This window comes from Pagrus pagrus, assembly GCF_965226575.1.
Source record: "Pagrus pagrus genome assembly, chromosome: 12".
NCBI classification, from domain to species: domain Eukaryota; kingdom Metazoa; phylum Chordata; class Actinopteri; order Spariformes; family Sparidae; genus Pagrus; species Pagrus pagrus.
This window is the reverse complement of record NC_140196.1, coordinates 5,780,363-5,805,068: the sequence shown is the minus strand read 5'-3', so window position 1 is coordinate 5,805,068 and position 24,706 is coordinate 5,780,363. Positions and strand designations below refer to the sequence as shown.

General features: G+C 41.7%; 2 protein-coding genes across 2 annotated transcripts; one reads left to right on the top strand and one right to left on the bottom strand.

The window, feature by feature from the left end:
- The first annotated feature begins 967 nt into the window (after positions 1-967).
- pcyt1aa (phosphate cytidylyltransferase 1A, choline a) lies at positions 968-10,911 on the top strand. The gene is made up of 9 exons (XM_084368485.1): positions 968-1,378; positions 3,974-4,087; positions 5,192-5,291; positions 5,498-5,614; positions 6,100-6,251; positions 6,431-6,509; positions 7,505-7,647; positions 7,755-7,943; positions 8,534-10,911. Exons 2-9 carry the CDS (start codon positions 3,974-3,976, stop codon positions 8,750-8,752), a joined length of 1,113 nt encoding a protein of 370 aa, XP_084224611.1. The 5' UTR covers positions 968-1,378; the 3' UTR covers positions 8,753-10,911.
- Positions 10,912-11,200: 289 nt separating this feature from the next.
- On the bottom strand, positions 11,201-24,037 carry LOC311266333 (AP-2 complex subunit mu-A). Its single transcript, XM_084368656.1, has 11 exons — positions 23,883-24,037; positions 22,308-22,429; positions 17,869-18,134; positions 17,382-17,468; positions 16,380-16,535; positions 15,369-15,513; positions 14,390-14,509; positions 14,059-14,194; positions 13,807-13,904; positions 13,028-13,139; positions 11,201-12,405 (listed from the first exon to the last, which is right to left on the bottom strand). The coding sequence occupies exons 2-11, from the start codon at positions 22,379-22,381 to the stop codon at positions 12,271-12,273; spliced, it is 1,329 nt and encodes a 442-aa protein (XP_084224782.1). The 5' UTR covers positions 22,382-22,429; positions 23,883-24,037; the 3' UTR covers positions 11,201-12,270.
- Between the last annotated feature and the right edge of the window lie 669 nt (positions 24,038-24,706).

Sequence of the window (24,706 nt, the reverse complement as noted above, 5' to 3'; positions counted from 1 at the left end):
TAATGCCAGGTTACTTTATACTCCACTACATTTCAGAGGGAAATCTTGTACTTTTCACTCCACTACTTTAATTTCACAGTGACGTTAACTAGAGCCTGACCCATACACGACTGCTGATAACAATATTAGGGAGTAAAAATATTTTTTTGATATCAATTTAACAGCCAATTTACACACATGTTTTGCAGTAATCCCTCAAATGTAGACAGGATACAATTAGTAACATATTACAATTAAGTTATTGTCTAAAATGACATCAGTGTACTGAAACAGTAAATATCACTAGGAATCAATTTATTCTAAGTTACCCAAAACATCTTTCTCTACATTATAATTTATAAAACTAAAGTTTTCATATGTTGCATATTGGACAACATATAGACCGATACAGATAGGCGATATTATACTTTGATCTTTTTTAAACATTTGTTATTTTTGGTCATTTTGACAGCTTAAAGATTATATACAATTACTCAAAGAAGATTCTGAAAGTGGGATTTTTATTTGTGATGGTATTTACTTCTGCACTGTGATAGTGGCTTACTTCAGGGCTGGCCCAGCAGGGGGAGCCCAAGAGCTCTTGAAATGTCACACATGACAGGTTTATAAATATATATTTAGCGTGTGTGTGTGTGTGTGTGTGTGTGTGATGTGTTACATCGGTGGTAATCATACAAAAGAAAAACGACATATTTTGACATTATTTTTAAGTCCATACCACTGATTTAATCATTTCCATTTCACCCAGTTCATTTTATGTCATTATTTAAGTTTCTATTTAATTTATTTCATAATGTTGTATATTATTTGTTTTACATTTGCATCTTACTTACATTTTACATTTTTTAATGTATTTTCATTTTTTTGACTTTGCACCCTGCAGCAGCAGCATGTTACATGATGGTCACATGATGTCACTGACGCGTCCTCCTGCCGCGCACACTACCGCCACTAGGTGGCAGCACGGTTCAGTGACACCGGAAATGTCTGCCTCGGTATGTCAGTTCCTTTAAGGTTGTCGAAGTTTTGTAGTTCCTGTGTAGTTGACCTGTCAGCGTTGTAGTACAAGCTGTCACTGCTGATAATTTGTCTGTCCTTCTGGTAGTTGCAGTTTTCCGCCAGCGACACGGCAAGCTCCAGGGCGTGGGACACACGGGATTATTCGTACTTAACCGTTGTTGCTGGTGTCAGCTAAACGAGCGAGCTAACGGCTAAAGTTAGCTAACAAGCCGGACAGCCTGACAGCTAGCCTGCTAGCTAGCATTCGACGATAGCTAGCTGGCTTTTTTTTCCCAGTTAGCTAGCTAACCTGCTGGCGGTACGACGCTAGGAAGCCGCCCACTCCTGCAAAGCAGCTTTCCGGACAAAAGAGTGAACGGTAAGTAGGTAGGAACTTAGAGTAGCTGTCTAACGTCAGCTAACATCACAATCAGTGTTGTCTGTGTTAGTTAGCGTATTGATTTTAAGGATTTTAGCCAGAGGCAAAAGCGTCCAGTAAGCCGGGCTTTGACAGGTCAGCTGCAAAACCAGTCCCACCAGTACAACTCTGTCAGCTGCTGTGGTCACTGGTTTCACTTCTGTCACTACTTTTGATAACTTTTAGCACATTTCTGTCTGTTTGTGTCACGTCATCTGAGTGACCTATTGAAATGAAGGAGAAAGGAGACATTGGGAACATTGTGTGAAATGCAGCTGAAGCATGTGGTTCTTCAAAGTGTGGTCCGAGAACCATCAGGAGGCCAGGGATGGGTTTCTGTGGCCCAGCAGCAAAATGGACATTTGATTTCTTCTTTCTTGATGTTTTAACTGTAGTGCAAGTACAAAAAAACAGAAGATAACTGTGACTTTTTAAAGGATCTCCATGTCCACACTGTTACACCCCAACACTTACACAGTACCCTCAGAGCTGAAACAGTTAGCCATTTAAATGATAAATCAACAGAAAGTTAATTGGAAACTATTTTAATATTTAATTAATAAGTAATTTATCAAGCAACATGTCAAACATTCTCTGGCTCCAGCTTCTCAAATGTGTGGATTTTTACATGGTTATAAGGAAAATATAATTAGGTTTTGGGCTGTTTGTTGAACCAAATAAGCAATATGAAAACTTAAGATTTGACTCTGGTGGTCTACAGTCACTATCTTCTGTTTTTGCAGAATTAATAATTAACTGCTAATGGAGAAAAATAATAAATAATTACCTAAATTCTGGTAGCTACTTTAAATCCAAGACGTATTCAAGAAAAATGTGAGATTGGGGTTTTTTGAGAGACATGCTTTTTATAAGGGGCTGTCACGACCTTCTGGTTAGTCGAGAATTGGCACTGCCCTTTTTGTTTCTTTCTTATTTTAGCAGCCTGCTTCAGTAATCAGGGTATCTGCTGCTCATGTAAATCTTCTCTTGTCAGAGTGTGAGAGGCCTGCAGGGCTTCTCACTCGGCGCTCAGCTGTTGCCAAGAGAGTGAGGCAGGGGGTTGCTTGTGAAAGTGCCCGGAGTTGGATCAGGTAGCTTGTCACCGACGGGAACGTGTAGGTCGTGTCGTGTCGTGTCGTGTATGTCTGGCACTCATTGTACTGAGTCACACTTTAATAACTGACACAACAGCAGAACTGTAGCTGAGGGCGGTTAACACTTGAGAGAAGAAGCAAGATATTTCCAAAAATAATGAATCCTCCCTTTAATGACCTTCTGGCTTCATTGTTGGTGGTACAGTGGTATGTGTGGAATGGGGCAGAGCCTTTACCCACAACACAGGAGCTCTTGTAATAGGATATCAGCAGGAGTTTGTATTCTTCCACTAAATCTGGACAGATAGGGTGAATGTCACATCATCGTTGTGAATGGGATGTTTGAGTGTGTGTCAATTTTTGTTTAGCGTAAAAGTCATGTGAGATTTCAGAGATTATTTCAGGTCCTGGTACTGTTCTGCCAGGATTCACAGGACAGTTTTAGAGCCTGATCACTGAACTGTGACCAGCTTTTTTTTTTGGTTCTGCAGAGTCAATTAATTCACAGAAGATTAAGCTTCAACTATTGTGATTTTCTTATTTGGATCCGTATTAGGCACTACTGAGGTAGAAGCTAGTCAAAATAACATCATTATATAAAACAATTAAAAACCCAAGGCAAAAAGTCACAAAACGAAACTGCAAAAATCAGTTAAAACAAGGAATCTACTACAATAAAACTACAAATGACAACAACAAAAACTACATTTTATCTATGTTTGTGTTTTTTTAGACCAAACTCTTCACAAGTGAATTGAGAAGATGATCAGCGGATCAATCAAAGATCAGATTGTTGGGTTATTTTTAGCCGTACTAAATGATAATATATATCCAGCATATTGAAATTCCTACACATGAAACAATTCAAAGTTTTGTTTTTTAATACTTGCTAATGGAGTTTTGTGTTGGCTCATGAGCAGCATTAAGTATAAAAGCTGAAGTGTGGCGAAACACGACTGGATCTGCCAAATCTGATGACAACGTCTCAGCCTCACACAATCTTTGAAAAAGACCGACAGAGAATCTGATGTGCAGGCTCGACATGGTTAAATTTCTGTATGTTTAGAAACAAAATGTTTCGTGTTGTAACAGGTGGTGTTTGCTTATTTTCTTTTAGCCGACCTTTATATGTTTGCCAGCTAACTAAACCAGTTTTTTAATCCAGTGTGTCCTGGTTGTTCATTCAGCCAAAGGACATACTTCTCTAATTCTCCCCCTGTGGTACTGGGTCAAAGTTGACTGGGTATATGTCATCTGACATAACATCACTGCAGTCTAGTGTGTCTGTAGGATATGTTATATAACTCTTACTTTAATTATGTAGCATAGAGTTCATGTCTGGGACATTATACAGAGAAGAGTGTCTGTGTTTCCCTTTTTTTAAAGATTGAATTAGAGGATGACCAACGTGTCTGTGAAGTCTGCTGTGTTTTAATTGCGTATGTTTTGCCCTTTGACACAGATGGAGGCCCAGAGCTCCAGCGGGCTGCTGCTGTCCAGAAAGAGGAGAAGAGACGGCTCCAATGGGGAGACCGAGGAGGGAGAGAGGCTTGGGAAAATCCCCAGATGTACTGTGGTGAGTCAGCTGTGTTTGTCCTGCATGCATGCATACCTGTGATGTACTGATAGATGAAAATGTCTCTCAGTAAACACAATAAACATTACGTTTTCTTAGAGAATCTACGAGGGTTATAACGCTGAGGGTTGTAAAATGAGACATTTAATTTGTCTTTAAATTGCATTTAAAAGGCAATAAAACAAATGAGCAAATAAATAAATTGTCTGTAAGAGACCATAAAAACTAAATCAGGCAAATAAGTAATAACAGACAGAGGTTATCTATCTAACTTATTGGAAAGCCACAGTAACAGTAATGTTTTATGCCGTGATTCAAATGAGCTTACAGTTTCAGCAGAGCTCAGGTATTCAGGAAGCTTATTCCACAGGTGGAGAGGGTAGAAACTTAAGCTGCTTCACCTTGATAACAGTGCATTAAGCAGTAAACACTTGAACAAACGCTCTGGCACAGGTCATATTTTTATGTAGGGCTGATAAAAAACAAATGCTTGCAAATTGCTTCATTAATGTCTTCAGCCGTGTCTGCTTTCATATCCAGAGACTGCCTGAAAACAGCAGGGAGAAGTTGTTTTATTCTTTATTTATTTTTTGCCTCGCTCCAGTGATCGTCACACCTTGTTGTCGCCGTCTGTCACATGTTAGCATTTTCAACTTCTTTCCACTCACATACAACTGTGAAACAACACTGACACACCGACAAACCGTCCTCGTCCGATCTTTTTGTGTCTTTATCTTAGACTTCATTTATTATCTTCTTCTGCTTTTGTTGTTTAATGGTGGTTAGAAAACAGCTTTTAGACGCATTACCGCCATTTACTGGATTGGATTGTGGATCAGAACGGTTATAATTACGCCGACTGACAAATGACAGAAGTATTCATTGTTTCACAGCGTGCACCGGACTGTGACGTCTTTGTTTGTCAGTTTGGATCTGCTGTGTGCATCATGTGTCAAAATTTATGTCGGCTGATAATTAGCGTGCTTGAAAAGATGTCATCAGCTGTTTATCCACAACAGCTGCACCCTAGATTTACACAATCTGAAAAATTAGACAATGTCTTTGATCACTGAACTTCCCCTTCTGTTGGTGTGAATCTTTTAGGGATTGAAGCATCCCGCACCTTTCGCAGATGAGCTGGAGCGCGCAGATGGTAAACCCTATGAGAGAGTCACCATGGAGCAGGCCAAGAGGGGAACACCACGTGAGTCTTACTCTTCTTTTATTGGTGCCTCTTGGTCTTCTGAGACCTTTCATGTTTGACTTTCTCCTCCTGTTTCTAACTCATTCTCCTGTCTTTTCTCAATATTTTATATTATATTATTAATTTCCTCTTGCAGTACAAATCTATATTCCATCTATACAAAAAATATATTTTCATCACTGGATGTCTCGTCTCTCTCCGTCCAGCTGACAGACCGGTGCGGGTGTATGCAGACGGCATCTTCGATGTTTTCCACTCGGGTCACGCCAGAGCGCTCATGCAGGCAAAATGCCTCTTCCCAAATACGCACCTCATTGTCGGAGGTAAGTGTGAGTCTGTCACTGTCTGCGTTTATAAAGGGTTTCACAGCAGTCTTATTAGCTGCTGCTGCCGTGAGTGTGAAACTCAAAAAATCAGTTGAGATGGTTCCAGTACGAGTCTCATGACTTCAGACATCAGGGGAAAAGTTAGATAACTGATATTGTATCAAGATAAGGAAAGCTAACTGAGGGATACTGTGAGTTATTGCTAGATATTATCAGGTCTGTTTTGTACTCAGGAAATATAAATGGTGCAGTTTTTCATTGCAATGCAGAAAAAATAGGCCAAAGTAACATTAATGTAGACCACAGTGTTTTCTGCTTTCCCTTCCGCCATCAGTAAATTACATTTCAATCTTCAAAGTTTTAAAAACCTCCAACTTCCTTTTTTTTTTTTTTTTTTTTTTTTTGTTAAGAATTGAAATCAAATGTAAGGCATTTCAAGCAATAATTTCTGCATTTTTTTTTTTTTTTCAAACTATTCAAAGTGTGCAGTGATGACCTGACCCACAAATACAAGGGCTTCACAGTGATGAATGAGGACGAGCGCTACGATGCCATTAGACATTGCCGCTACGTGGATGAAGTGGTGCGAAACGCTCCCTGGACGTTAACGCCGGAGTTCCTCGCAAGACATCGCGTGAGTGGATGAAATGGAGAAACAGCCTGTTAAATAATTGACATCTTTAGTTGAGAGACAAATACTTTTTTACCTCTGTAACCTTTTTCCTGCTGTTTTTTTTTTTGTGTATTTATGTTTTTGTACATTTTGTAGATCTGAATCTACTGTGTTGATGTATGTTGTCATGACCTCTCCAGATTGACTTTGTGGCCCATGACGACATCCCATACATCTCAGCGGGCAGTGATGATGTGTACAAGCACATTAAAGAAGCTGGTGAGTGTCAAAGTAACCAAGAGTGTGATATGTTCAGTATTTACTACTGCTTCCAATGCACATATGGCACTGTATAGTACTGTAGTTATGCAACATGGTTAAGTTACTCTTCCTCTGATTGGCTTACCCTGATACTCTTACCCTAAACAATCTCACTCATCATGGCTAAACCCAACCAACCAAGGCGATGTGTGCTAGCCAATCAGAGGCAGAGTGAACATAAATCAATGCATGCAGACACACATGGGTTACATACATACATGGTAGTTGAAGGTAAGAGAAATACACATTAACAGTAATACTTGTTAACTGATACCCGTTTTAAAGGGTGATGAGTAAGGCTCTGATCACACTGAGACTTGTCACTACAGGTGCAGTTGCATAAAAAACGCTTGGAAAAAACAGGGTGCTACACCTGTGGAGCAGGTCTGTGTTAAATTGAGTGATCAAGTCTAATTAATGGAGTGGGTAGGTGCCTTGCGCTGAAAAGTTGAGAATATTTTTAACCTTAATGTGCTGGCAGCATGTTTCCAGCGACATGTCTCAATGTGATCGACTGTTAAAAGTAATGTAAAAATATATCGTAAACATGCTGATTCTGAACTTGATACCAGCATGTTGAGACAGGAGCACCAAAAGTCTGGGAAAGACTCATAAAACACCTGTTTGGATCATTCCGCAGGTAAACAGGTTCACTGGTAACAGGTGATAGTGTCATGATTTGCTATGAAAGGGGCATCATCGAAAGGCTCAGTCTTTCACAGGTCAGATGGGGCGAGGCTCACCACATGATTTTATTTACATTTTACAGCACGTCCAACTGTTTGAATTGGGCTTGTAGCACATATTTCTCCTGCATCCTTAATGTATTAGATTATTACTGCATTCTGAAATCTATAAACTTCAATCATTTGTGCCAATTTTAGCCACTGGTTAGAGTCGTCTCTGTAGTTCATCTTCTCCTCAGAGTGTGATCCTTTTAATGCCCTCCACAGGTATGTTCGCTCCCACCCAGCGCACAGAGGGCATCTCCACCTCTGACATCATCACACGCATAGTCCGTGACTATGACGTGTACGTCAGACGCAACCTGCAGAGAGGATACACGGCAAAGGAGCTCAACGTCAGCTTCATTAATGTATGAAACTTAGCTTTGGTTTGAATGGATGAGAAGAGAGCGTGTAATATATCCGTGGCCGTTACAGATTTCTTATCTTATTTTTTGTAACCTGTTTTCCTTTTCAGGAGAAGAAGTACCACCTGCAGGAGCGCGTGGACAAGGTGAAGAGGAAGGTCCGTGACGTGGAGGAGAAGAGCAAAGAGTTCGTCCAGAAGGTGGAGGAGAAGAGCATCGATCTCATCCAGAAATGGGAGGAGAAATCCAGGGAGTTCATCGGCAACTTCCTGCAGATGTTTGGCCCTGAGGGAGCTCTGGTGAGGATGTTGGTTTTGTTTTGTCTTTCGTCACTGTTTAATCCGGCGGTGTCACTAAGAACACATCCTTATTTACACTGTAGTCGCAGAGGTAAGAAGGCTTGAGACTTACTGTGACTTGCATAACAATGAACTCTGCACTGGTATGAGCTTAATAACCACTCACCTCCTGTATGTAAGTATGAAAAACATTCACAAACCTCAAAACTGTTGGTATGTTTACAGAACATGCAAAGCACTGCAACTGTACTGTCAGGCCATACACCACCAGTTGATAAGATTTCATGCCAATGACCCAACGTTTAGAGGATTTAGATTTAGTTAGTCATCTGATTGTGTTCATACTTCAACATCTTTGAAAGAAATAGTTTGACATTTTGGGAAACATGCTGAGTGTTAGCCGAGATGCTTGTGAATGTACAGCCAGAAGGTGGTAATATTTGTTGAGTCTGTAAACGGTCACTATAGGGGTTTATATGATGTAACTCCACATAAGTAAATAGATGTGTATAGACAGAACTGTTGCCTGTTTGAAGCAGGGTTTCAACTCATCCTGTGTTTGTCCTCATGTTTCCGTCTCACCTCCACAGAAACACATGCTGAAGGAAGGGAAGGGCCGCATGCTGCAGGCCATCAGCCCCAGGCAGAGCCCCGACAGCAGCCCCACCCGTGAGGAGCGCTCCCCCTCTCCGACCTTCCGTCTCCCCTTCTTCACCAAGACCTCCCCGCCCCCCTCGCCTCCGCCCCACCACAGCGGGGCCCGCGGATACCTCATCAGCGAGGACGACGACGAAGACGACGAAAACTAGAGCGTGTTTGAATCCTTCGCTTTCGTCTGGGGAGGGGGGGGGAGGGGCTGCAGTCAGTGCTACCGGTTAACTGAGCTGTCGAGTCACGTGGTTTTCATCGACACCCTGCTTCCATTTTCTTTGTTTGTTTGTTTATGATTTTACTTTGAAATTTAGCACTTCAGTCACGTTCACTTGAACAGCCAGTTTCTCCACCGCTCTTGTTTTTAACAGCCGATTTTGTCCTTTTTTTCTTCTTGTGTTAACGGTCAGTAAAAGTTACCACTAGTCACCCGAGTTCTTTGAAAATTAATCTCATTTATCTCAGTCACTTTCGATGTTGAGTTATTAGTCACTCACTGGCACTTAGGAGTTTTTGCAGGGGTTACACTCGGCTGTCATTGTAGTGAAAGTTTTTTTGTTTCAGTCGTGGCTTTAGCAGAAGGGCTCGCAGGTTTTTGGTCACTTGTTGGAACAGCACATGTAGTTTGGTGATCTGAGACCTCACAACAGAGACACTGCTGGATATCTCCGGGGGAGCTTTTCAGAGCAGAAAACTGGACTTTTAAAAGATCTGCTCATGTGGGGCAGTTTATATTCTGCTCATACTAACAAGAAACCAACCTGGCTTTTTTTTTTTTTTTTTTTTCCTTAAATAACAGGGAAACTCCAGATTACATCACATCTGAGAGTCAAGTGTTAAATGTCTACTTACAGCAGCTTTTCCCCACGTTCGTCTGCCTGCTTCGGGGTTGTCGGTGTGTGTGTGCATGTGATGTTTGTGCGTGCAAGCTCTTACGTCAGCATGTTTGAAATGTCTTCTGTCAACATTCTCCACCTCGTGACAGATCTGGGTTCAGCTTTGACTTGACTGCATATAGTAATGAATTTGCTTTTAAATGTTCTTCGTCTGCTGACAAGATTCGGTCTTTGGAAGACTAGTAGTTTGAAACTGGACGCCTTTCTTGTGGCGTGAAGAAATCATGCAAGGATGACCCGTTTTAAATGTAGAAATACTTATTTTTGTAGATTTCCTCTGTCCTTTCTTTGTCCTGTGTACAGATCTTAACCATCCCTGTTTAGAAGTGCTTTGACAGTCTGAGCTGTGAATCAACATGAGCAAGGCTGGAGTATTTTTCTGCATCACCTGGGCCTGTAGGGAAGTAATAATTTCCATCTGACACACGTGATGACAATAAAAAGTATTATGTTTTCATATAGCAAAGAAGACCTGAGATCTGTCTTATTGCCCCACTTCTTATCTTTGGGTTAGTTGGAGCACAAACAGGATTGTTTTATGAATAAGGCCTCCTCATTGGCAGCGCACAAACAGCAAAATGTACAAGCCCGTCCCAAAAATGTACCAATCCAAAGGTGACCTGAGGTGTCTTTTGGCAGACTCGACTGCAGTGTGAGGGGTCAAAAAAACTCCAGATCAACATTTTATGTAGCTACCTCCTCCCTCCCTAAACTGATTCTGTTTCCTAACACGAGCACAAGGGACGAGCATTTTTCTTTCCTCTCTGAACAGAGCCATTGTTGCAGCGCCGAAGAAACATGGCTGGGTCAAATATTTGAGATTTTCTGGGCTCGGTGTGTGTCATCTCAAGCGTTAATAAAAGCATGTCTTGTGTTTCTTGTACATCTGAGAAATGAAACATTGCAGGTGGATCTGAAGATGTGACGCAGTCCTGTCAGATGACACTAATATAAATGTCGACAGATGTCGGATTGATCTGTTCCAGGCTCGGTTTCCCAAAAGCACTTGTGGTCTCAATCAGCCACAAAGACTGCCTCTATTCTTGTGGGTATAAATCAGATTTTAAAGGTTGGGAAATATCTGAAAAGGATTACCACAGTTGTGAAGTTGTACGTTTAGTATTTAGCAGAGGAAATCTAGCCTAGATTTTGGTGCTAAGCTACTTTTGGGAAGCCTCGCCTTGATTCTCGTGGAATCTCTTCCCTTAAATCCTCAGTCAGCGCATGTCCACGTTACGATTCAAGGTGGCAAAGACTCGAGGCCGATAACGGCCACTACTACTAGATACAAATGTAAATGTTTTTAACAGCAAGTGTTTAAAATCATGTGTTATTCTACTGTTTGGGTTTATTTTTGTTTATTGTCTTGGATGTAGAGAGAGCAAGACAGGAAAAATGTATTAAACATGTTGGCCAAAGCATTTCTTGATCTTGACCAGTTATTGTCTCCTACAACTGCTGCGTAATGAGCTTTAATTTCTTCCTTTGCAGCAAATTTAAACCTTTAATCTGTAGGCGTGGTTTGGGCAATAATAAACATTTTTCAAATGAATAGACGGGATGAAAACAGGACTACAATCTCCCAGAATCCATTGTTCCAACACCAGCCCCGCCCTCATGTCAGACAATATCAAGAGGAAACTGACACAATATAATTATGGAAACCTAAAATATCAGAAGAATGAAAACACACAGAGCGCAGAGGAGGGGTTGGTTACATAGTCAGATTTTATTGGACAGAACGGTCACCAGGGCTACAAACATGAAGAAGCAGACGGTGACGAGGCGAACACCAGGGGGAGACCTCACCTCACTGCAAACACACTCCCAGAGCCGAGCCAGTTTTCCCCACAGCAACTCACAATCAAAATAGTGTGACAAAAGTTGATCTTCGTGCTTAACGAACAGGAAATTTGAGTCACGTACGAGCTTATCGGGATGATGGTCAAACCTCAAAACTGTCTGGAATGTTTCCCCTTTGTTTCAACTTTACTTTGACCTTGCTCACTGAATTGCTGGTAAAACTAATCGTGGAAAAATAGCGAGGGAGAGAAACGATCTTGGGATAAGTACAAAAACAGCTCGGCCGCTTTCAGTCCCTTCACTTTCCTAACTGCCCGTAAACGCTGAGATGAGACTTTAGAGCCAAATGACCATTCCCAACAAACACAGATCAAATATCAATCAAGTCCACAATACAGAATCAGACAATGCATCTCAATTTGAAGGGGAGACTCTACGGAGACAGATTCATACACAGGAACTATATCAGGATTCATCTTAAACCACAACAGCTACAAATCATCTTACCAGTGATTAACTCTAGGAATTTGTGGGGCGTCTAAAGTAACTGGAGAGAAAATAGTGGAACAATAACACTGAATAAACACAACAGGGCACCCTTTAAAAGACACCTAAAGGTGCCTCCAGTCCTCTCCCCCTGGTTCTCTCCTGCATCACGTGTCTTTATCTCTCAGACACCAGTTGGTTTACAGGTTTACTCATCACTACGAGATATATACGATACAATGGTTCACATTTTGCATATATCTGTGCATTATATCATATTTACTTTTTTTAATGATGTAAATTCAATCTCCAACACCTAGTTAGGAAGGGGTGAGGGTGGCGGTGGATGGAGGGAGGGAGGGGCTGTATGAGAGAAGCTATAAGGACTGAGGGGAGGAGAGAGACAAAGTAGGAAGGGGCAGAAGAAAAAAATCTTAACAAGATAGATGGGAGGAAAAGTGGTCAGTTCGCTGCCCAGAGGAGATGAACTTTTAGCAGCGAGTTTCGTAGATGCCGGAGCGGCCGATGTACCGCACCCATTTGATGACGTCGTGGTCACTGTAGTTGAGCTTGGACTCAAACACCTTCAAGTAGCGCACCTTCAGACCAGAGGGAGCGAAAGGAACCTGCGAGGACGGGAAGAGGAAGGTTTAACAGGGTGTCTACAGGTATCAGGCACTTTAATTCAAGACTGTTTCTGACCCATCATCCAGGCTGCTCTTTCTGTTAAGTCTCTTACAAATATCGGTGGTCGATGGTTGTGTTTTTTTGGGCATGTTTCTCAATTGTAGTTGCGTCTTTGGGTTTGCTCCCATGACTCCAGTCTCTCCTGTCTAATATAGTGAAAATGCCTAGTTCGTCCTGTTGCAGGATCTGTCTACAACCCTGTTACCAGTCAACAGACAGTATTAGGTTCAGAATCATTTTTTCAGAATCAAAATTAAAAGATGGAGAAATTAGATTAAACCTCACAAATTCAAAAGTTTTAAAGCCTTGTATCTATAGAAACTGAATTCAAGACATTGTTTAGATGTTTTAAAGACCTGCCAACACCCTGGTTTAGGACATGTTGGGGCATGCTGGGAGCTGTTGGTCACACAAGTCGATGGGTTCTCACCGTGAGCTCTGAACAGGAAGTGCATGATGTAAGCAGGTTCTGATTTGCCGGGATTCCCATTTGGGTGTGAGTGTTTGTGTCTGTGTGACATAGAGGAAGGACGAGACTGTAAGCTATTAATGAGTTCTGACCTCAAAGTTCATAGAGATGGGAGGCCTGGCCCATTTCTTCTTATCGTTGGTCGGCAGCAGCTCGATCTCAGCGCTGATCTGAGATTCCTTCATCCCAGCCATGCGTTTGATCCTAAACACACACACAAATAGTAAAGCTTTGGAGGCGTTGTAAAGATTTCACAAACATGGAGTTTTCATGAAGTTTCGAAACCTCATAACAATGAGTCAGAGTCGAGTTTAAAAGGGTTTGTAAAGGAGAAGAGGTCTGTGTTTCTGAGGTTAAACAAACAGAGGCACCAAAGAGAAGGCTGTTAATCATCAGCTTGACACAGAGAGCATAGAATAGTGACTTTGTATTATAGACTATAACAAGAAGTGGATGTAGCTGCCTTGATGTCACCCACTGGTTTGAGGACTACCATTCTGTATACTAGAGTTTGGCATTAATGTATCGCCATCTTGGTGATTCGGAGCAAGAAGTGACCATATTTGGATTAAAGGGTGAAGCTGGGGAGGATATCCTGATACTCCCTAAAGCATACTCTGCTGTATCGACTGTTTTACTCTAAACGGGACCATAACTTACAATATGAACATCATGCTGTGATGGAGAAGACTTGAAACTAGTGATTGAGAGCATAAACTCATTACAGTGAAGTCGCACCCTGCTGACCATTAGACAGAATGCAGGTTTAAGGCTCTTCAACGCTTGATTCACTTGTCAGGCCCCGGCGTCACGTCCACTTCTATCACACAGCCTCTGGTTTGTATATGAATATACGGGCAGAGCTACTCACTTCCAGACGATGGCGTTCTCACTGGCCTTGTACTTGGCTTTTCCCTTCATACAAATCACCTGCACTCCGCTGGTGTTGAGGGGCGTTGGGATGCGGACCTGAAGAGATGAACATGAAGCCGTGTTAAGGCAATCAAACTTCAAACACGTCATTTGAGAGGCGTCTGAAAGTGTCTCAATGCATTTTGTCATGTTAAAGCTGCTATGTGAGGAAACTGCATTTATAATCACCTCAACTTTAACGAGAGCTCACCTCAATTTTTTGGGCCAGCAGCGAGGGTTTGAAGTTGGACTTGATGACCACCTTCACCTCCAGCTTAGTGCGGCCAACCTCCCTAACCAGAGGGATGACTCGGAATGGCAGGATGATGTCTTTAGTGGTGCGATACCTGCAGAAGGGGGGAGGAGAAACCACAAACAAAATGCATACATTTTATAATGTTTATCCACGCTTTTCTCAAAACAATTTATTCAATGATACACCTGTGATCTCCCACACTTTTCTCTCACATTCTGCTCTTGTCCTGACAGTTTGTTAATAATTAAATGCTTTAAAAAAAAATGTAAAAAGTCCATCTACTGACCTCATGAGCTCATACTCTCCATCAGGGGGGATGAAGCTGATGCTACGCTCTGAGTCAAACTTACTGAGGCGCACACATTGGTGGAAAGTGCAGTCGTCGATGGCTATGGACTGCTTCCCACTGCCGGGAGAAAAAACACATCAGAGACACACACAAAAGAGGACAAAAGATTATTAGTTTGCCTGTTTACTATTAAAAATTATGTATAATAATTATGATACCAATTGTTCCAAAGATTAAACTAATACTCTCCCTCAGCTGATGTGAATAGTCAAGAAGGAAACATTAAGATATGAGCACACAGAGGGACACAACTGCTAGTATCAAGACATGAAAACTAAAACATAAAGATGACACTACTGTGCAACAAAACAATCACAACCCCTGTTAGGTGTTTAGGTAAAGAGTTAAAAAGTCAAGCAGGTAGGTGTGGGGAAAAGAAAACAAACCAACCATTCCACAAAAAGGCAAACAACCACCGGGCAGTACACTGAAGAGTTAAACAAGGCGTGTTTGACTTGAATCGAGTGTGTGAGGAGCAACACTGCATGAGATGTACAAATTCTTAATGTGCTTAAGGGCTTAGACAAGGCAGGTGTTTGTGTGTCTGTGTGTTTGTGTGTGTTGAGGTAGCATAGGGTGAGGACACTTATCAGTACAGTACCTTCCTCCCCCTAAATCACTGAGGTACAGCACATAGAAAAGAAAGAGAGGGAAAGAAAGGAGAGATGCATCCAAAGGAAAGAAAAATTAAAAAGAAATTGTAAAGCCTGTCTTGTTGTAAAACAGCAAGACAACACTCATAACACAGACAAGGGGCTAACAGACGAGGTGGTCTCTTAAAAATTGACAATTAATTTCCTTGTCAGAGTTTTTAAGATGGAAATAATACAGAAAGGACCAATCTGAATTAAAAAAAACTGAATTGCAAATTATCTAAAATCATATTCAAATATTCCCTCCCTGTTGTGTCACTCACCTCTTCCCTGCTTCATCAGACGCTCCCCCCTTGCCCTGCTTGTCGATAACAATCTTGTCGTTCATGCCGAATTTGCACTCGGGCATCCCGCTCAGGTAGCTCTTCATCACTACTCGGCCCGACACGTGGGCGCTCAGGACTTGGCCTGGACAGGAAGGAGAAAAAAATGTTAATTTATGAGTCTAAAACTAGCAACGCAACAAATCATATTCCTACTTAACAACTGAGCGAGTAGACAATTATCTTTATCTGTATCTGAACTACCAGTGTAATTATCTGTATCCATAATCGGGCAGGGATTAAATTAAATTGTTCATAGCATGTTAAAATGACATGGGTTGATCAGAAGTTGCCATTTTTATTACTTATTAAAAAGTAGTGATAAACTAGTACTATTTAAAGAAAAAGTTTTCTTTTAAACTTGAAGTACCAGATACTTAAAGTTAAAACCTAAAATCCAAAAGTCAACAAAAAGGGTAAAAGATGCTACCAAAAAAAATCCAATCTTGTTTTGATCTCACTTTAAAATTAATCTGTTCATAAAAGGGAAGTTTTTAAGCACAAAAGGAAAAAAGACCTGTGTTATGAATTAAGCTTCACTGAGAAGGACATCGTTTTCAGTATCTGTAGCTGAGACTCACTCCACTCTGCTGAAGAAGATGGTGTGATAGGATCGAAAGCCCCAGAGCAGCTACCAAATGGACTCTGTGGTGAAATTGTTTTGTTTTATCAATCCCTGGCTATTAATGGGCCAATTAATTGCTTCTTGGGGAGAGGAAGTGCTCGACATGTTATCTGATGCACAGACTCTCAAGGCCTGCATCTGACAAGCCCATTGAGGATTAAATGTTAAAAATCTCAAATATGTGAATATTAACAAGAAGAGACATAAAAGAAGAAACCCTGAACAACTGTCACTAGTTGTTCTGAATGATACAATTTCAATCAATCATTCATGTTTGCAGCCCACCCCATGTTAGGAGGAGGAGGGGGGAGCGTGTATGAACAGACCTTGCGGTGACATGAGCAGGTTGACGCTCTCCAGTACGTCCAGGAAAAGCTCATTGCGGCGATACTTGATGCCCTCACGACGCCAGCCGATCTGCCCCGTCACCTGGCTGGTGATCTGAGACTGCTCCTCTTTTGTCTGGGAGACAGGGAGAGAAACTGTATCACTACCAACAAAAGGAAAAAGCTGATAGACTGACAAAAGAACGAAGGCATGAAGAGGGATCATTAGCGCTACAGCGTGAGAGGAAAACAAATATGACAAGGTCCCATACACAGACAAAATTAATTTTGCTGAGACAGAATCTCTGAGTGTTGTTTATTACCTGGTGCTGAATTACGAAGAGTCCGAGAACACAAGACGGGAGGAGGAGAGAAAAACAGAAAAATAACATTTAATTTAAAAGAATTTTTATGTTTTGTGTGCACAGTGTTTTATACAATTTCCATAAGGACATCAGTGAATCACACCGTCAGTTATTGCTCATTTCACTCGCAGCGCTGCATTAAGGAATACTGCAGATTCAAATGAATTGAAATGTTTATTGTATTTGACAGCTGCTACTCAAAGTTTAATGGATAATAATAAACCAAGGACTGGGAATAGATCAGGATACATATCATCAACGTCAGTCTAGTAAAATATGTCTTGATCTGCCAAATCCAGATCGAGCAAACTGGCTCGGGACATCCCTATAAAACAGTGTATTTATTACCTGTTTTATCACTTGTGATTCGCCGGAGTTACACTCAGAGGTGTCTCTGATATCAAGTCTACCCTCTATAATATAATAAAAGTCATAAAAAACTAAAACCAATAAAAACAAACATCCTCTATAATTGCAATTTAGTTGAATTGACACCTTTTTAAAACCGTCAACATAAACTGAACATTATTCAAGACGGTCATGAAGAAGTTAGCAAAGTTTATCTATTAATCTGGCAACTGAATATATATCGTTGTTTTCGCAACACAGGAAAATGCAAAGACTGAACTTGTCTCACTGACCTGTCCCTTAATGCCCTGCTGGGTGATGAAGGTCTTCAGAGCTCCGGTCTCTGAGTTCTGGGGGTAGCCAAAGTCCAGGATCTCTGTGCGAACAAACATGGACAGATAAGTGTCAGGAAGAGAAAACAATCAGGTCATGGAGAGAACCAGTGCTGACTGAGTGAAACGTTTTATTTATTCAACTTTCACGCAAACGTTGTGTTTGATGTTTGATTTGTCAATCTGCATGACCAATTCATACCAGCCTGTTGTCTCAGGTTAGTCCGGGGTCATTGCTATTAACACAGAATACTTTAATACACGTCGATTATGAGTCCTTGATAAAATATTTGTAAAGACAGTTGTCAACTTTTACTTAATTAAAAGTGAGCACTTCAATGTTTATATGTCATTTTATATGATATTTAAGGTAACATGGTGTCACGCCAAAAGCTTCTACATTTGGATCCCTTCACAATTATTTTTACAATTATCGTCTCGTACCATCCAGCAGTTCGTAGATGAGCACAAAGTTGTTCTTGATGTTCTCTTCGCTGATCTTGCCAAAGTAGGCGGTCATGACGTCGCACATCTTGTAGAGGAACTCGAACACCATGGCGGCGTTGACATTCTGCTTAGTGACGGCCGCCAACCAGATGTTGGAGCGCTTGACGTGAAAGAAGCTGGTGCGGGCGATGTTGGTCACCGGGGATCGAACCTGTTGCCGGGCGTGAATCACGTTCACACGAAACGCATCCACCGCGTTACGCCTGAGACGGGAGGGCGAGAAAGAGAAAAAAAGACAGATATTTAATGTTTTAAGCTTTTACATAAAAGATCTCATCCTGTGACATCCTGTGAAAACATAACCCCTCAGATATCCACCCGTTTCAAGAAATGAGCAAATAATCAAAACATTTTCCAACCAACTGGGAGAAGACACCTCGAGCTGGTGCGTTAAGACGTTAAAAAGGAGTGTTGTTTTGTGTAAATGGTGATAATTACCAGTAGGAAGAGGGAAGGCTGTGAGAGTTTAGGTCGACACCCAGGCAGCAGCATCGTAACTAACCAGACTTCCATGGGAAAAAAAATGTGTTAACTATGTTTGGTGAAATAAGCTGGACTATTTGTTTACTGTTAAGTTTGCCTAAATATACCTTAGTGCCACGGTGCTTTGGGGAAACGCAGCCTTGCTTAATGTGGATATATAAATAACAAGGCTTAGTGTAGAGGACGCAGCACGTTCTAACAAGAAAACCAAATCCTACTGAGAAACGGCTGACGACACCTAGGAGGCACAAAATGTCGACACCACTGACAGTCAAGACTTTTGTCTACCTTATTTTAAATAATTAACAGCTGATATACTATCAACGTTCCCTTCTTAAAATGTAATAACTATATTAATTTTAGAAGAAGTGAGTCTGCAGGTAAACAATACTGTACTGATTGTCACCATGAAGAAAAAAATGTGTTAGAGACAAACAAGAAGACACAATGAAGATATAATTTCTACAATGTCATCAAAATATAAATATCTGTTCGCAGGTTTAGGAATTTAACTATAAGTGATGATAACTGAACTCCCATGAGGACAGAGGTACAGTGTGTCAGCCATGATCTCCGTCTTGTCCATTAAAAAAGAAATATATTCAACACATCGTCTTCGAATTACAGTAAAACATCAAAAACATTTTGAAAACAGATGATTTCAGTTCATCTTATTTCAATCAAGGCCCACTTCTACATGTAAGAGCCAATAAAATTAACACAAAATGATCTATGATCTGACTCATCTCTCAGTTTCTTTGTGAAAAATCAGGGCAGACTCAAAAGGATGAGAGGACTAAATTAATCCATGCTCAGACTACATGCTTAGGCACTGGTAGAGCTGTTTGTGAGCATCAATCTTCTGGTCGTGGCTGAAATTTGTTGGCTTTTCACTGATCGGCTGTCGTTATCTCAGTATCTGGTGGTTTATTCACCACTGTAATGTCATGACAGGTGACTCATGCTCGGAGGAAGTAACAAGTTGACTGTGGAATCAATGGACATGCAGTTAGGGGGTTTCAGAGGGGTCATTGATCGGTGGCCATGAGGGGGGAGGGTCATGGGTCATGCTTGATAGGCTCGAGCTTCTCTTACCTATTCCTACAGGGGCCAAGATGGACAGATGGAGGAAAAATGGTGATACAGAGGATAGAGAGGAAAAAAGGATGAAGTAAAAGGAGAGGAGAGAGACAAAAATGCACAAGAGACATTTTCGTGCATCATGTACACAGACAAGGTGAGTAACATGGTGTTTATTATGACGGCATCCCTGGAACCGAATATGTCAGCAGCATCATATTGCTCTTTAATATAAGTTTCTGGTTATCGGCACAACAGCATAGAAAGTGAAACTTAATTGATTTGTATCTCTCCATTACAGCTTTGTTTAAAAGTTCTGCATGAACAAATCTACACTTCCTGTTCCCTCGTCTCGAAAGTCAAAAGGTTTTTTGAACAGGTTTTCGATAGGATGCCCAGATAACATCTGTGGTTTTGTTCTACGACATAAAATACATCAGTTAATAGCCTGCTTGTCAATTTTAAAGCCTTTATGTGTGTAACAAGTGGCTAAATGAGAGTACAGATATTGTCGGGGACATTAAATGTCATTACACCGAACATGGACACTCATCTACGCACTAGTCTGTACACTAGTAGTAGCAGGAAGCTTAGTGGTGTAGACATCGAAGTCATATGACAGCGATGTAGTTCTGTTCTACTGATCGCATTTATGCCTCCAAAACCATGCAAGTGGTGTTCATTTTGGAAGATTATCTTGCTGAAGAAAACATGTAAATATCATGAAATTGTGTTTGCCACAGAGCTTATTTTCTGCAATAATCCAAAATCCAATTAAAATTCTCATAGGCTTTTTGTCAACAGAACCAGGGTGATGCTAACTTCCGGATTAGCCCTCAAAAATGTGCCATCCCTGCGCTGCTCTCTATTTCAAGTGGATGAAATCTCAAGCGCAACCATAGTCGTCATCACAATATTATAACACATACTCCGCAGCCATGAGAGCAGCATAATGGGTACTTATCACCTGCTGGGACCACATCGGAGACAAAACGTATGGATTTTCTGGTTTTGTACTGAATATGAATAGCCCTATAGATTTTTTCATAATGACGTCTCACAAAATAAGCGTCTCTTTTTACACGTTTTAGCAAAGCTGTCATTAAGATGTCCTGAATTCAATTTCTGTTTCCTTTTAATATGTATCCAGTGATATTCGGCAGTACACACTGTGCCGTGTCTGAGAAGGTAGAGACGAGCAGCTGCACTGTATTTGTGCTTCTGCTAGATAGGAAGGAGCAGCGCTGATTAAAAATAACACAGTGACAATCACATTACTGATTACTAGCTAGACACAGGAAGGACAAAAGACGGGAAGGATCCTGGTACACACAAGGCTGCAAGTCCTTTAAACAAACCTGCAGACCTTGCATTCACTGAATCCAAACAGACTATTTAATGGTGTCTCAGTCTGCTGATGCAACTTGTTACACTGAACAGCTCTGAAAAATGCAGCATGTACGATTCTGTGTCTGCCCTCTTCTGATGTCTTCTCTGTACGTCTAACCCTACAACGACAACAAAAACTGAAATGTTAAAAAAATACTTCAAGGGTCTGCACAGACAGTAACCCAGTGACCCAGCATTGCTGCTCTGTACCCACATAACTGACACAAATAAATCACCTGTGCCCTCTCTGTACCTTGCCAACCCTCATTGTATAAGGCACTGGGGGCCTGGTGTGTATTTTGGAGAGATGCCTACCTCACCCTCAACTCAATCACTGAATTTGGTTTACACGAATAAAAAGCCATCAATAGGAGTAAGCAAGGAGATATCTTTTTCACAAACAAATAGGGACGACGAAAGAGAGAAAGTGATTTTTCTAGCCACACAGCTCAGTTCCTGTCCTGATGCAGTCTCTAACCTCACACGTGAAGTACCAGACCTTGACCACCATTTTCTTTACCATGTGGTGAGGCCACAGGCTTTGGTTTTTAATCTATTATCCCCAGTCTACTCTGGATATGACTCAGACACATTTTAAGTCGTCCATCTTAGGCAGCGGGACAGATTTCCTTTTCGCTGATACCTTTTTATCCAGCAGCTTTGTGTCAGCTCCTGCCACAGTCCTGTTGAGTTAGTTAAAGTCTCTTTTTACATCCACATTTATAATGAGCCATTACGACTCACTAACTACTCTTTTTAAGCCATTTTAACATGTATTATTAAATCCCCATCCCTTTATGACAAACCTAAGGATATTCTGTTCTTTGAGATTACTTCCCCATCTAAGAAGAGGAAATAGGTGCTTGCTATCAGCACGTCATCTCTACACGGTAATACCTAATAACTTGTGTCTTGTACCAACACTGAGGTCAATCTGGCCGAGCTTTTCACACAACTACAGCTAATCTTGTAAATAGAAGGTGTGGTGTGATAAACACCAGTGTGAGTGAACCAAATCATTACCTCACACCGTGTGAAGCCATGAAGGAGGATATTATTTTTTTTGCTGATGTGCATAATTGTTTTACTCATGTTTTTTTTTTATCATACTAACAATCTTTTTTGCAGGTTTTTGTATTCGCAGATTAATTGCGTTCTTTGAGTTGGTGATATTATCGTAAATGTAATCCTAAATGTAATCCTGGCTTAGCTATTTTTCTAAACACATTTTAGAGGAGATGACAAAACAGACAAATGTAAAGTCCTTAGCTTCGGGGGGGAGGGACATAATCCTCTCTCATCGCTTCAGAATCAACCTGTCCACTCCCAGCGGGTCGCGACCTTCTCGTTGACATGACAGTCCTTCCCCCCCCCCAAAAGAAATTTAGGAACGTTACAGCAGCTTTTGCTCGTGCGAAACGTACCCAATGTCATCTCGGTAGACCCGGGAGATGAGGACCTCCCCCTTGTGGTTGTAGATGAACAATCCTCCAATCATTGTGGCTGCTTCTCAGTCCCAACTGGCCATGGTGAAACCAAACCCCGCCTGGAGAAGAGACAGAAATGGAGCGAGAGATTGCAGGAAGGAAACGAGGGAAAAAAGGGGTTATAGAGAAGTGAAAGCAGTGGAAAGTGAGGGAGAGAGCGACAGTACAGGGAGGCGCTTGTCCCTCACATCCGCTTTCTCTGTCTCTCCCTCTTACTCACACACAAACACACACACACACACACAGACACTATTGCCAACTGAATAAACCCTGCAGCTGGCCCACTGTGGTGACTCATTTTTTATTCGTGCATGTGCATACACAATACATGCATCAACTCTCACTCCAACACAGGCTGAAAGGACTTCAGTACCACCACCCTCACCGCAGTCAATTCCCTGTTTTCCTCCAAAGAAAGATTAAGCAGATTAGCAGTCTCTAGTTTGAAGCAGGATGTCACCAGGTAGCCAGCTACAAAATCTGTTGCATTTTTTACTACTAGATGCAGCCTGGATCTGATTAGACTACACATGGACTCTTACGTTGAATTAAAAAACCCACAGACAGCGAGGTTTATCTGAGAGCAGTTGCCAGACAATTAGCGTTGAGTGTTTTATGGCTGGGACCATCAAATCAGAGGAGTTTGCCCCCATTCAAGAATGAAGCTTCTGGAAACCAGGGGATGAAGGACATGCTTGAAATTCCTCGAAGACAGAGGCCAGACACCTTAAACACACGGCGCTAAAAGGAGGTGTACAACACAATCATATGCCCGAGATTAGAAAAATTAATTCCCCACATGAACATAACCGAGTCGTGACGGAGCAAACCGTGCACAAGACATGAGCGGGTTTATTGGCCGAAGTCAAGATGTCTGCTCACTCGGGCCATTTTCCAAACGTTCATACATTTTTCATATTTGCTCTTTTTTGCCCCGAACGATGAGGAGCAGGTCCGTTCGAGACGCCTCGTTTTAAACATACTTAGATGTCCACGGCATAGATGGGGGGCTTGACCTTCAGCTAAGATCACAGTGATGGAGAATAGACCGAGTAAGAGGTAGCTAGCTAATTTAGCTTACGATAGCAGGCTAGCTGGCGGCGGTGTTAGCGAACCAGCGCCGAGCCGTGAATTTCAAACTGATTTCCGGTGAGAAGAAACTCAGACATTTGACGACCTTTCAACGTTTAGCGCTACTGATTATCACCAACTTACAAATTAACCATTTAAAAAATTTAGTACCGACAGTCCCAAACAATCTGACCTCATCATTACAGTGCAGAAATGCCACACTGCATGCTTTTATTTTGACGGACAAGCGCCTCGTTTCCGTTACCACAGTAGCTGCCGCTGCTAGCTTGACCCTAGCTAACGGCGCCGCAGCTAACGCCGCTAACGTTAGCATCGCTCCCGAATGAAACGGTTCCGCCGGCTGTCCGATACCGTTACCGGGCTACAAGCGTGGTCATTTTGATGAGAAACGTGTGCCCGCATCGACTCCGGTGAGCTTACCCTAGTTCTCTCGCGAACGCCACCAGTCTTTCGCTCCCCGTTTGCCTGTGTCAGGATCCGGCGGCTTCCCAGTTCACACACCCGCTAATTCCGCTCCTTCCTCCAGGTCCTCTGATAGCTGTCAGCTGACCCGCCGTCCTTACGCACAGCCGTTCCGCTGTGACAGGAAAAGGCGCGGCTGGAGCGGTGTGTAAACCGCACCCAGGCCTTGTTATGATAAGCTACATTGACTACTGGTCAATTATTATTCGTTTCATTGGTGCACATTAATATTTATGTCTGTGATACGTATAATTGCGTTAGTCCCATTTTAACATATGGACTTAGGACCATGTTGGCATGTGTCAGACTTGCTGGATTGATTGAGTAACACAGTGGTACTCCTTTTTTTATATTTATCTGGGGTGAATAACTGCTTTTAAACTCCCACTTTCAGAGGATGGAAGCAAGATAACTAATTTCCCAGTGGGGAAAACAGGAAATATGTTTGTCCTTGTGTGTGTGGTCTTATTTTAATGTCCTGCAGAGTCCACCTTAACTCTTTTTTTTTTTTTTCCCTTTTTTGTCCAAGTTGAATAAACTCTACAGGAGTTTTCCGCCCCTCTAACCACAGGGAACATCTTGCATAGGGGTCATTCAGTTCTGAGGCTGAAAACTAAAATGTACACAGGCTGATCTCCTGCAGACACCCGCAGCCCACACACACACATCTGTGCACCAGATTGCCTAACCTTCACATTCCTGATGTTGGACAGTCTGGAAACCACTGCCTTTAAATGCAAATATGACCTCAGGTACCGTGGAAAACACACACACACACACAC